At 41.6% G+C, this 13928-nt stretch overlaps 1 protein-coding gene across 1 annotated transcript; it reads left to right on the forward strand.

The window, feature by feature from the left end:
* The first annotated feature begins 1180 nt into the window (after positions 1 to 1180).
* On the forward strand, positions 1181 to 8222 carry MFSD6L (major facilitator superfamily domain containing 6 like). Its single transcript, XM_035104700.3, has 2 exons — positions 1181 to 1337; positions 3431 to 8222. Exons 1-2 carry the CDS (start codon positions 1228 to 1230, stop codon positions 5409 to 5411), a joined length of 2091 nt encoding a protein of 696 aa, XP_034960591.3. The 5' UTR covers positions 1181 to 1227; the 3' UTR covers positions 5412 to 8222.
* The last annotated feature ends 5706 nt before the right edge of the window (positions 8223 to 13928 follow it).

Below are 13928 nucleotides of genomic sequence, written 5' to 3' on the forward strand. Positions count from 1 at the left end.
AAGAAGAGTCATCTTATTATGCAGTGTAAGTAATACAGCCACACGGTATTTATAGGATTTTTATTTTTTATTTTTTGGCCAGTAGCAGTAACAGGTACTAAAAACAAATGCTACTTGTCTTTCGTTTGTGTATAAATCCCCAAGTTATCTGGGTTTTAGGAACTTTTATCCTGGGATTAAAAGAACCATTTTGATAGAAAGGCCTATGTTCCCTTAGTAGCTGATCCTAAATCTGGCTTTTAAAAGATTTGTCCCAAGCACCAACATTTGCTGCAGTTATCTCAATGAAGCAAGAGGCAAAACCACAAAAAGACTTACTGGTAAGTCCCTTGAATTTATGCTGAGCTGAAGAGAAGGGAAACAATCAGGATTAAACACAGCTCCTTTTTGCATCCCAGCCAAACTATCTGAAATGCTGTTTCACCCACAATTCTCTGGCCCATAGGATATGGGTTCCAGTGATGCAGATCCTACAACAATTGGGTGTCCCTCATATTTTGAAAGAGGGTGAAGAGACTGTCTTTTCTGTGAGAAGACCTTTTATTTTTCTCAATATTTTAAAACCCCTGTGACCTTCCCCACTGTTATTTTCTCTGCCTCCGTCGTTTTAGGTACTGTTCATTTTAATTGGGTTAATTATTTGATTGACTCTAGTGTGGGGTTGTTTTTTAGCTTTTTAATTTTAGCTCCTCGGGGAACATGGTGTGGGGTGTGGGGTATATAAATAACATGAAACAGAATATCGGAATAAGGGACAAAACCTGAGAAGAAAAACCTATTCTAACAGGTATGGCTAGAAGTAGAAACCGAGGAGTGGAAGAGGGAGGGCTCCAAGGGTGAAGTCCTATTATATATCTAATTACTTGGGAGTAAGTCCCACTGAAGTGGATGGGGCTCACTTCTAAGCAGACATATGATGGACCTGCACCACAACGCCAGAACAGCTTGGAAATGTCAATGTGGATAAGAATTCACCCTCATCATCATCATCTCCAAGGCCACCCGTCGTGTCCTAGCAACCGCTTGCCCCGCCCCCTGAGGCGCCCCCGCCGAGCCCACATTCGACCTCGAGGAGGAGGAGATCGAGAGCAGCGAGCGCGCGAAGCCGGGAGGGGCCCCTCGGGAGTTCTCCGAAGGGCCAAGGCCAGCAGGTGAAGAGAGGGGCGGGGCTTCAGCAACCTCTCTCGCTCGCGCTCTCTCTCGCGGCGGACAGGTGCGCCGCGGCGCATGCGCCTCGAGAGCGCTTTCCCGCTGACAGCAGGCCGAGGCCGCTGTCCTCGTGGAACAACGGAAGAAGCGGCGTCTCGCCTTCCCCCGCCCCCGCGCCCCCCTCTCAGGTATGGGAGGCTCCGCGCGCGCATTGTGAGAGAGGGAGTTTGGCGCGAGAGGGGCGGGCGCTGGCGGCGGTTGCCATGGCAACCCGCGCGAGGTGCGGGGGAGAGGGGTGGGAGGCTCGGGAAGTTCCCAGACCCCACTTGCCATGGGGAGGAGTGGGAGGGGTGTCGGTCTGGGTTGTCACGGGGCAGCTTGCGCCCCACTGAAACGGGGCGGGGGATGAGTCGCTACGGGGGGGGGGCAAGAGGAGAGTTACCCACAGGGACTTGTTTTTAAGTAGTCGCCCGTGTGGGTGGCAGGTGAGGGGATGGAGGGCCGCCACCTCAGGAGCTGTTCCAACGTTCTCGGTGTGGAAAAGCGACGGAGGGATCCAGGGCCTTGATGGCAGGCAGCCATGCTTTGGGGGGCAAACGTACCGCTTCCATCGCTTTTAATAGACAGTCGAGTAACAACAACAGGTCGCTGAAAACTAATGGTCGGCAGCAGAGCATGTTTTTGCCTGTTTATTTTACACAGCTGCTTCAGTTCCCAGAGTGGTCCTGCCAAGGAAAATGATACACAGTGCATCGTGCTTCTACAAAACACCTTCGCTTTTCTCTTTAAAGGCTAGTTAAAAGTCCTGGATTTCATTTTGCTCTGGTGCACAGCAGTGCTGCTGGTCTTAGACATTTTCCCATAGACCTGAAGTATAAAGCGAAAATGATGCCACCCCACCTGGACTCATTCTGAAATAACACAGTGACTGGTAGCAATCTGGTAGCATTCCAAAGCAAATGTTTCCTGTTCCTTGAAATACTACACCACACATACCCTTACATAGAGACCTTTTTTATGTATCTGGCATTCAGTCAGTTCCTTTTGCTAATCAATAAGGGAATAAGAGCAGATTTTTGCTTATATCACTAACTATAATAGCTTGGTGCTGTTCACTGCCCAGTCAACCTGGGAATGCACACATTTTCTCACTTGTTGAACTTTATTCAAGGAAACAGCTATTGTAATGATATAGCATTTTCCCAGCACTTGACCTGCAACATTTTGTCTCTAGAAAAAGTATGATTCATCCCTGATTTGCATATTCATTTTTATGGGATAGAACAGGAAGTTTGTTGCACAAGTCATAGTACCAAAGACATCACTTTCTCTCCATTATGTTTGATTTAAAATCTGCTTTATGGTAGGCTTGCTAGACCTTTTGTGAATTTTCTAAAGGTTTGAGCTGCAATTTGGCATGTGAGTTGTTTGAATCCCATTGGATTTTTCTTTTTAAAAAAGTTAATAAATTACAAGACCCTTTTAAAAGTCCTTTCATTATGTAGGAAAAGGGTGTCATGCAACTGGCACTGGATAGGGCTTGGTATGAGGGTAGAGCTTTAAAAATGCTTTTCATAGTAATCTGTAAAGGCTCTAATGGCACACACATAAACATCCCAAGGTTTGATCTGAATACACGAGGCTACCAGTTTGCTGAAGCTAAGCAGGTCTTGGTCTGGCCAGTAACCAGGTGTCTGATGTAAATGTGAACAGTCAGAGTACAATTAATGTTAACCCTGCCTCTGATGACAAAACACTATCTACTGAATCATTTGGAATCATTTCTAAGGACTTGATTGCCTGGGAACCACATGCCTTGAGCGCCATGATAGAAGAAAAGTGGAACATCAGTGTAAGAAATTATTCAAAAATAAGGGGGGGAAACTTTACTCAAAAATGAATCCCACTGAGTTAAGTGGGTAAACATGCATAAGATTCTGGCAAGTAAAGAAGGATTTGTACAAGTTAGGTTGATTTTGCTTTTTTCATGAACTCCTAAAAGCTGCATCTGATATGGAATGTTTCTATGGCTGAAACCAAGCACAGTAACTATTGTTGTAGGGTTTGTTTGAAAATTTGTAACTGTACTTCTAATTTGATTACGAATACAACTTTTTGCAGTGCTAGAAAAATAACTTTTTGTTTTCATTTTCTTACAATGTTCTCATGCTGACAACAAGACTTCAAGGTGGCTGACAATAAGTGAAAATGTTCCTTGTTGGCATTTCTAATTTGTTATTTGATACCGACAAATCTTTCTTTTTCTTTCATTAATTTGCAGGACAAAATTGGGAGCCAAGCCTGCACCTGAAGCCATGAATACAAACAACCAGTGGGATGTGAACAAAGCACTAACTCTTGCTAGCCTCTTCCATTTTCTTTATGGTGCAGGAAATGCCTGTGCAATTCCATTTTTAACTCTGTACTTTCGGCAGCTTGGACTGACTGCACCATTAGTAGGGATTATAATAGGATTAAAGCACTTAGTCACTTCTCTTTGGGCCCCACTGTGCTCCTATTTAGCAAAAACTCACAATAAGAGAAAAGTTCTCATCAGTGGATCACTACTGTGCTCAGTTGGAGCAAGCTTGCTTCTCACTCTTGTCCCACCACCGAGCAAGGACATTGTCTATAGGTATTGTAATGTGAGCCAGCATCCACATAAATTACTGACAGCAAACCAGGTGCCTGATGTAAATGTGAACAGTCCAAGTACGATGAATGTTAACCTTGCCTCTGATGACAAAACACAATCTACTGAATCATTTGGAATAATTTCTAAGGACTTGATTACTACTGGAAAGCCAATAGTAACAAATGCACCCTTCAAAATTTATTCCACTATTAATATCCCTTCTGTGATCAACAGTGGTGTCAACGATGGTGATACAAGTACCCAGCAATTCACAGATGTTCCGTATGGTGTGCTATCTGGTACTTCTGGGAAAGAAGTTTCCGCAGGAGAACAAACTTTTGAGACACTGACTGTAAACAGGCCTGTGAAGGCAACTAGTAGCCCACCTGCTGATATGAATATTGAAGAAAAATTTGTGGGAAATGACTCTTCAGAAACAAATGCTAACTTCTCATTTTACACAGCCCCTGTACCTCTTAAAAAGACACAATATATATTCAAAAACTTGTCAGGTCGCTGGGAAAGAGCAGAGGATATGAGCTCTTGGTTACTACAAGGTACTGACTTCTTGGACAGTGAGCACCAGGCCTTTCTTATGGTGCTAGGTGCTATTGTTCTTTGGGAGCTCCTGGCTGCACCTCTTGGATGGATGGTTGAGGACAGCCTCTATGAGTACCTTGATTTTGTTGATGCAGCAGACAAATATGGAAATCTTTGGATTTGGAGTTACTTAGGAGCATCAATGGGTGTCTGTGGTATAGCAATAATTGTGGATCAGCTGAGTTGCTTCTTGAGCACGAATATCCCACGTTTTGCAGTGCATTTTTATGGCTATGCCATGTTGCTAACTTTAACGTTGGCTGTCAGTTTCTTCTTTCCCATTCATGTGTCCAAAAAAAGTGAACATGTAAACAAAACAGTCAAAGCTTTAAACCTGATTGGGAGCGACGGCAGAACCATCCTGTCTGCAGTAACCGTCTTCCTCACGGGTGCCATTGGGTCAACTGTGCAGAATTTTCTTTTCTGGCAAATGCAAGACCAAGGCAGCAGTGAATTATTCATGGGTCTCTCAGTGGCCATTGGACTGATTGCCGAAATCCTGCTCTCCATCTTCAAAAGCAAGTTGCTAAGGGCTCTCTCAGCTGGTGGCACAGTTGCCTTGAGTTTAAGCTGCCTTGCAGCACAGCTGCTCTACTATTCCTTCCTATGGAACACCTGGTCTGTGCTGCCAATCCAGATCTTCTGTGCCTTCAGCAATGGTGCCTTGTGGTGGGCTGTGAACATGCTGGCAGATGACATTGCCACTCCTGGCACAGAGAGGTCTCTCCACCTTGTCCTACAGGGCCTCTCTTGTGGCTGTGGAGCCAGTCTGGGAAGTTTCGCAGGAGGGTTTGTTGTGAACAGCTTTGGCCTAGCAGTGCTCTATCGGGCATGTTCCATTACTTTAATACTCTGGTTAATCTTGTTCTTGATTGTCCAATCCAAGTTGCCACGTCAAAAAAGAATTAATTACTCCCGACTCCTAGCTGCAGATTCTAGTGATATGAGTGACTCTGATGATGATGATAAGGAAAGGGACTGGTTGGTGAAAGCTATGAAAGATGAGAACTTCACTAGGAATTGGTAAAAGTCTTGCATTTCATCGGTCTGTCGGGCAAAGAACAGACTTCAGAGGAATAGGGTGATGCTATTAGAAATGATGCACATGGAATCTGTAAGGAGCCATTCTACTAGCAGTGGGATTTTATGATGTACATATTTATAAAGAAAGCAATTATAAAGATTTTATAAAGATTTTATTTTCTTAAGATTAATTTATTGCAAAAAACTTGTAGCATTTTATTTGCTTTTCTAAGATTTAAGTTTTCATGATCCAAGGAAATGGGACTTTGACTAGTTTCTGCTGAAATTAATAGTTTTTCAGCTTCAATAGTGACAAAAATTGGTTATCTTTAGAGACCCAGCTGGCCATATAGGAGGTTGTAATTCATAGCAATTTAATATTTTGTTTCACTACTAGTTAATTCCTAGTAGATAACATGCTGTCTCTTCTTTCAATTTTGTCCTCAATTGGGCACAAACTGCTGTAGAAACAAATATGCTGATTCTTTATTTTTATGGATCCAACATCTTTATGGAAACTAGCACTTTAAATAAGTGGGCCTTGATTCTGGAATAAAATTGTCTAGTGGCTATGTAGATTTTATTGCTGGCAAAGTTTGCGGCTTCCTTTGGTCGGTATTATACTGAAAGAAAATATTCTTTCAGAATATCTCTCAGCTCCTGAGTGGGAACTTCCATACAGTATAAACATTTCTTTTTAAACATCTTACATCTGTAATGTGAATATAAAATCTACATTGGTTAGAATGCACACACAGTTCACAAATCTCTCATCTACTTTCTACCCTGCATTAATACCATATGTGGAAACATTAGACCCAATGGATGAGGAAGCAAAGTTTCTAGGATGTAAGGCTTTGCCTCTTTTAGGTGATGGATATTAATAATAATTTTTTAGTACTCATAGGGCTTTGCTTAAACACTGTGAGAGGAATTCAGTGTCAAGCTATTATAATTTCTGCTTGCCAGATGGAACAATCGTCCCTCTCCTAAGTCCTCCCCAGAGTCAATGAGGGGCAGGCACAGAGGGAGAAGAGGGAGGGAAATCCCCATTGTGCTAGCAGGACTCATTGCATTGGCTCTTTCTAGCGCAACAGTTTAGTTGAATCCAGCCCTCAGCCATCTAGTTTGACTGATTCACTTTACTCAGGCAAGGGAACAAGTTAACCAAAGCAGAGGGCTACAAAACCCACATGTTTGGCTGAGAGAATATACACTTTCAGCTTTATACGTGTGTGTTGGAGAAGAGCTATATCTTTATTTCATAGCGGAATCATGATTCAGAAGGATGTTAGAAGCATCATGGGAAGTTGGAAGGTGGCCTTTCAAATGCACACTACAGAGAAATCCACCTTTTACTTTAAATTGTCACACATTTCAAGCTATTAGAAAATTCCCTCTCATTTCTCCAGTGCAAACTGCTGCTAGCAGGTTGCCTTTTGATGGGAGGAAGCTTGGATATGATGTTTTACTGTTCTGCAGTAGCTTGTCCCCATGCCACAGCCTTGATCCAAATCATCTTTCTATAGGTGGTAATAGCCATGGAGAGGGCAATCTACAGGCAAAGGTTTTATGCCCAAATGTTCCCCTTCCACAGCTAATAGCAACTTCATGAAGCAGGAACATTAAACTGGTGAATCACCACATGAGCAAAGGGTGTCCCTTGGCCCAGCTGCTTTTTGAAAAGAAAAAAGATGTTGGGAGTTCAAGTCATGAAACTCCCATATCCTGTCTAAATTGTCTGAATTTATCAAGTTGCTTTTCATGTGTTTTGCATGAATGCTAGGCATGTTGCTCTGAATGTTGTTGCCCTTTGGCTAAGAAAATAGTATTGACCACACCCTATGTTTACATATTGGTAGTTATGGGTATGGAAAAGTGTGTGGTGTTGTAAGTAAATACCAACTTGTATCAAGAATTAACAATATAAACTGTCCTTACGGAGAACTTTAATAAGTATTTGATGTAGTAGTAATTTTCCCTAGCAAGTTTTCACTTCAGCAGAGGTTGATAGGCAGAACAGTATTATGAAAATATGGTGCTTTGAGAAGCAAGTTTTACCATTCATCAGTAAGATTTGTTACTCATTCTAGATTGCACATTTAACAGCTCGCTCTGGTGCAAATCTGTTTTTGTGACTCACAGTCTTCTGGTAAAATTGCTTGGTGGAATGATTTGTCCTAGTGCCACAATCACAAGCCAGTCCAAACAAGGACATGGTTTGAGGTGGAAGCCCTGATTGCTCTCTGTTTGGGAAAAGTTTTGCCATTCTCAGCTGTGTCCCAGAATGCTGCTGGTTTGCTTTGTCCATATAACTCAGTGGAAGCCATTGAAAACAAAATCTGTCTCTGTCCACATAGAGCCATCCTTCATTGGCATAACTCTAGCCCAGGTTCTCTTTCTCGGGTTGACAAAAAATAGAACCCAATAGCTTGGTTGTAAGTATATGATGACATTTGGCATTACTTTGGGGGGGGGTAATATATATGAGGATATTTATGTATATATATTGTACAAATTTTACAAATTGATTAATATTCAAGAAGTTAATGAATGAGCTAAGCAAAAAATAACCATACCTATATCTAATGAGCTGAATGTTTTTTGATAAAAGTATCAAATAGATGTTCTCATAAAATGCTATAATTATTCAAATTCATAAATATATTCCATAAGAAAATATTGTTATATTAATACTGCAGCTACTAAAGGATTACAAAAAGATCCTATAAATGCAAATCTGACTGGGTCTTCTTATATTATAAAAAGCCATGTTTTCTGTATTTTCCCAAATAAAAAGCTTTGATTGATTTCATCTCATTCTTCGTTATTCCAGTAAAGGACAGACTGACACAATTTTTCAATAAACATGTAATCATGTTGTCTGCTTTGCTTCCCACTGATTATATCTGTCAGTTTCCCCACATAAACTCTGTGTGAGGATATTTTATAGGATTATGACATCTGCACACAGTGTTCTTTAATGTACATGAGTTTGATCCTGAATTGTTAAATGCAGCTGTAGAAATAATTTCAAAATGCATTTTTAAATGTCAATGTTACGTTAGCAAGTGATGACTGGCAGTATTAATGTTAATTACATAGCTTTAGTAATGAGTGGCATTAAAGACTAACTTTTAAGCATCTCAGTGCATTAATGCACTTAAGTAACAAAAATCCAAGAGATTGATCCAGTCGCAACAGAGCATTTTAAGACCTATTAAATTACTTTTTAAAGATAATGTAATCATATGCACATTTTCCTGCCAAGTAAGCCTCACCGAACTCAGTGGGATGTCTTGAGCACACATGCATAGATAGAAGAAATGCACTGCAGAGCACATGTTTAACTCTTCTGTGAAGCCAGCAGGACATAAAAAGCTAAAGTTTGGTTGGATTGTGCTGCTACCGTAGGTTTGAGGGAAAGCAGAATTTTACCACATGGTAAGGGCAACAAACATTCTGACCTAACCCAGCCATAAAGTTTGTGGGGTGCTTTACTTTTCCATCTTGTTGTTGATATAGCACAGGCATTAGCCAGTCAGCAGTCAAACCATAAGTCTCTGGCTTTTCCTCAGTGCCTTCGAAATATGTAGAACCATCTCTTCTAGAGCTTGTTCCAGAATATGTTTTCAGGGCAGCAAAGATGCTTTCAAAGCAATGCCTTCCTATGTAAAATGTTAAGGCTGTCTTTACTGTAAACCCACCCATTTTTTTTTCTTCCACATGGAGATTTCTTCATCTTCTAATATGTTATAGTATCAATGTGCAACCTGATCTTGTGAATTTATGCTGCTCTTGTGCATTGATCACTGGAGTCTAGTTCAGTTTTGTTTTTATCTCGGAATCCCATAATTATTTTAGTTAGGTTTGCAGGTAAAGAAACATTTTTAATTGCCATCTCTTCAAACTGCTTGGTATCTGGAAACTAAGCTGTGCATTTCTGGTTTTCATTTCAAATTGCAAAACTGCAACCTCTTCTTGAATGTTCTTAGAGTTCAGGTCAAATAACATATAATATGGTGTGCTGATTGCATCACCTTCTACCAAGACATGCTTTTATCCTTGTAACCATAGATATTGCCTTCTGTAACACCTCTCAGTGTTTGCCTTCTCCTGAAACCTTTTTCCAAGCACTAGGTGGTGGTTGTAACTTGATAAGGCTGAATGTGTTGTTTAGAAGACTTGCAATTATTTCCACTGGATGTGATTTCTTGCAGGAATTCAAATTTTCTGTGACTTGCATAGAGTCTCACAGATTGCCTCAGTGCCATGTCTCCAAAGAGTGTAGACTGAGAGAAATTTTCGATTTCTGTGTATTTGTTATGTACAACTCATTCCAGGTTCTTCAAAAGATTCAGCATAATCGGCAAACATTCTCACAAAAGACATTCAGTGAGGAATTTACAGTCAAGCTTGAGATATGATATGTTCAAGGCATGAAAATTCATGTTTTATAAATAGCATTTACTTAGCTCTGCTTTTAGCAAATTGGTCTCATTCTGCCCTTTTCTGTCAGATAGCTAAAAGCAGCTGTGTAATTTCTTCATCGTCTGTGTAAATTCTTCATCTTCATCTGCAATAAACTCCATTTATTTTGATACTATATTATAATACTGCTCTTCATTTTTCCAGTGTGTAAAGTACCTGATGTGATGAGAACCACTGGAATTGAATTTTGTCTTGGCTATTCATGAGGTCCCAGTTCCTGCCCACCTAGCAGTTCGAAAGCACGTCAAAGTGCAAGTAGATAAATAGGTACCGCTCCAAGCGGGAAGGTAGACGGCGTTTCCGTGTGCTGCTCTGGTTCGCCAGAAGCGGCTTTGTCATGCTGGCCACATGACCTGGAAGCTGTACGCCGGCTCCCTCGGACAATAACGCGAGATGAGCGCGTAACCCCAGAGTCGGTCACGACTGGACCTAATGGTCAGGGGTCCCTTTACCTTTATTCATGAGGAAATACTACTACTTGATAATGCAACTATTAGCAATTTGGTGGGGTTCCTTATATGTTTCCTGATAAACTGAAGGCATTGATATATTTTTTGCTGCTAATATGAGATATGAATAAATATTGATTGATACAGAAGTCAAAAGCAAATATTTACCTGGTTGGTATGAGAAATATGATGTCAAGTCATAAGAGAACTGCATACTTGTGAACTGAACTTTCTTATTTGCTTCTACCAGTTCCGCCCAGCACCTTTTGTTTGATACTGACAGCATACTCAGTCAGGCAAGGTGATCTACAGACTCTGGTTGCCTCATAAACTCAGGCCTAGCTCTCACAAATATTATGAGTTTAAATTCCCATACTTGTAAATTGCCTGGAATAAATCTCTAAAAGTTGCTATACATACCTTCATTTTTGCTCTTGGTTATATTCATTCCAGGAAAGGGGACTGCCTCTTTAGCCTTCAAATATCTTCTTAATTTATACGTTGCTCTGTGCTCTTTCCATGCAAAGTAGAGCAGTCCAAACAAATCTGAGATGACACAAATTGAGAGCTCCATGTTTCATTTAGTGAGATGAGTCATTTTCATTGGCTGAGCCTCCTAGCTTTTATGTATGTAATTAAGATGCAATAATAAGCTTGCAGGTGTTTCTACTTTAACAGGAAACAGCCAATATGTTTCTCTAAGGAGGTTTGGCATATCTTCCTACTATTTGGGAAGTAGTCTGCATTCGCACCAAAAAATGAGGACACTATTCTCAGGAGGAAGATGTTCATGAAAACACAAAGTCAAATATTTTAAAATCCACTACCCATAGGCCAGAAAGTGGCATTTCTCCCCAGTATGGTCAGCTGTGTTTGGTGTTTATGACTAAATAGCTGGATTTATAGGGAGGATATTGTTTCAACATTTATTTAGAAACAGACTGATTGAATGCCTCTTTACAATTCGCTGCCTCTCTGCAACTAGAGCGTCCAGGCCTATCCTGGCCTACACCACCTTTTGCGTAGGAATCCAAATGCATGTCAGCATTTCTGTTTGCTTGAGGGGCCTTTGTTAATGTGCATTGGTGTGCTTTGTCACCAGAATGGCACCCCAGCCCTCTGGAAAGATTTAAAGTTGCTGTGCCGCATTTGAACTCTGTTCTTAGCTCTGAGAGTCACTCAGAAGCTTGTTGTCTCAGTAATCTCTGAGCCTTCTTATCCCATGACTTCTAACTTTACTCAGGCGCCTTTGATTTGGGACAAGCATTTTGAGGTTGAAAATGTCTACACCTCTATAAATATGTTTGAACCACATCATCATCATCATTTATTATTATTTATACCCCACCCGTCTGGGTGGGTTTCCCCAGCCACATGAAAGTCAAGACTTTGTGGCAGCGGTTATCTGGCAGAACCTCCTATGGAACTGGTGGAAGGGTGGACCCAAGAGGGTGGAATTTCAACAAACAGTTCCTAAGGCAGCCCAGTGTCAAAGTCATAGCTGCCAAGTCTCCCGCTGAAAAATACGGGATCAGCAGCGGCGCGGCACCGGAAGTCGCTTCTACGCATGTCAGGACATGCGTAGAAGCAGCTTCCGGTGCCGCTCTAGCCGATTTTCGGTGCCCAGGCATAGGCGGAGCGGCACCAGAAGTCACTTCTACGCATGTCCTGTGTAGAAGCGACTTCCGGTGCCGCGCTACCCATGTCTGAGCACCAGAAATCGGGTGGTGCCAGGACCCAAAATGGAGCCTCCCTGGCAGGTAGGAAATCCGGGGGATTTCCGGGATTTTTTTCAATCCGGGCTGCCAGCGGGAAACGGCTTTAAAAACGGGGGTTTCCCGCGAAAAACGGGAGACTTGGCAGCTATGGTCAAAGTGAACACACATACACATTCAGACAAGCTCTCAAGGCCCCGTGAATGAGTGGTTGTAACAAGAAAGCAAGCACAGTGTGTACGCTAATAGTTGACATACCATGCTTTATCTTTAATTCAGGATGCTGTATGTTCAAGTCTAGGTAGGCAGCAGGCTGGAACATGTAGTCTAGACAGCCTACTATCAACAAGAAAGACAATGGACACCCCTCTCCTACTCCAATCTGTCTGCAAAGCAACTTCAGAAATCCACATGACAGAGTAACCAAGACATTTCAGGTAGTGGAAATGCTGGGCTTCCTCCCGGAGGCTTCTGTTGTGCCACTATGGGATACAGGAAGCTGGACAAAATAGATATTTGATCTGATTTAGTGAGGCTCTTACATTCTAATGACTAAATACTTTTGAGGCATTAAATAAAGGAACTTGCAGGGCTTTGGTGAAAAGCAGAAATCCGTAATACCTCTCCATCAATGTAAATAGCTCTTCGCTTGCATATTTTATGGCAGGTGAGTCATTACAAGTCACAATCAAAGGAAGTACTGTACAAATAAAAGAGGAAGGTGAAACTTGACTATTCGTTGTTTCCACCAATGTTGCATTAGAAGAAAGCCAAAAGGAAGAGAGATTTAAGCCAGTTGCTGTGGTAGCTGGAAGTAGGGCAACAGACACAAGAAGGCTGATGGTTTGGGGTAGGAGGCCAGGTGTGGTGATGACAAAAGCCTCACCTGTTGAATTCCTACTTATTATGCAGCTAATAAAGCTGCAGGAGGAACCTGGTCTGAAGAAAGCAACCCAAAGGCAAAGCTGCATTCATTTTGGAGACTGAGCTTACAGAAGAGTTGTCAGAGGAAGAGAGAATTCTTGCTACCTTCTTCCTTGGTGAGATGCGGAAGAGATGAATAGAGGGTATAAAAAACACAAATGAGTCTGTAACTTATCTGCTATTTTGCTCCAAGGTATCTAGGGGAAGGTTTCGAACATAGCCAAATTGCAACTTAGATCAGGGGTCCATTTGAAAAGTGCCAATCAGCTGAGTTTACTCAGAAGCATAAGAAGACGCCTGCAGGATCAGACCAAAGACCTGACTAGTCCAGTATCTTATTCTCACACTGGCCAGATGCCTATGAGAAGCCCGCAAGAGGCAATGTCACTTTCACTCTCAAGATTCCCAGCCATGGGCATATATAGCCTTTTCCTCCACAAATTTGGGTTGTTTTATTGCTTCATCTGTGAGGGTTTTTAGAAATGTGGGTGTAGGATTTATAATTTTAATTGTGTGTTTTATTGGTTGATTATTTAATGTTTGTAAACTACTCTGGAATCTATTTACAAGAAGGTCAGTTTAGAAGCTCCATAGCTAAATGAAACATTTGCGTCTTAGCTGCCTTGATTTTAAGGAACCGCTTCTAAAGCCCTGTATTCAAAGTGCCTGTTGAATGGTTTGCTTATTAATGTCCTTATAACAGTGGGCTTAATTTCATTCATTTGCTTTTAAAAGTAGTACCCATCTCTCCTCCTCTGAAAAAAAAGTCCTCAGTGCTGCCCAATATGCGTTTTCCCACTGACACAACATTCACCTCACCCCTTTTAAAGCCATCTAAATTGGTGCCTATCACAATATCTTGTGTTTTGCTGCATGTGAAGAAACACTTCCTTTTGTCCATCCTAAGTCTTCTAACATTCAGCTCCATTGGGTGGCCCTGAA

This window comes from Zootoca vivipara, chromosome 2, assembly GCF_965207765.1.
Source record: "Zootoca vivipara chromosome 2, rZooViv2.hap1.1, whole genome shotgun sequence".
Lineage (NCBI taxonomy): Eukaryota > Metazoa > Chordata > Lepidosauria > Squamata > Lacertidae > Zootoca > Zootoca vivipara.

Bases quoted from the DNA above. Each gene is read 5' to 3' on its own strand.
- MFSD6L (XM_035104700.3), top strand. From the start codon at position 1,228: ATGCGCCTCGAGAGCGCTTTCCCGCTGACAGCAGGCCGAGGCCGCTGT. The intron at 1,338-3,430 runs GTATGGGAGGCT...ATTAATTTGCAG, and splicing joins CCCCCGCGCCCCCCTCTCAG to GACAAAATTGGGAGCCAAGC.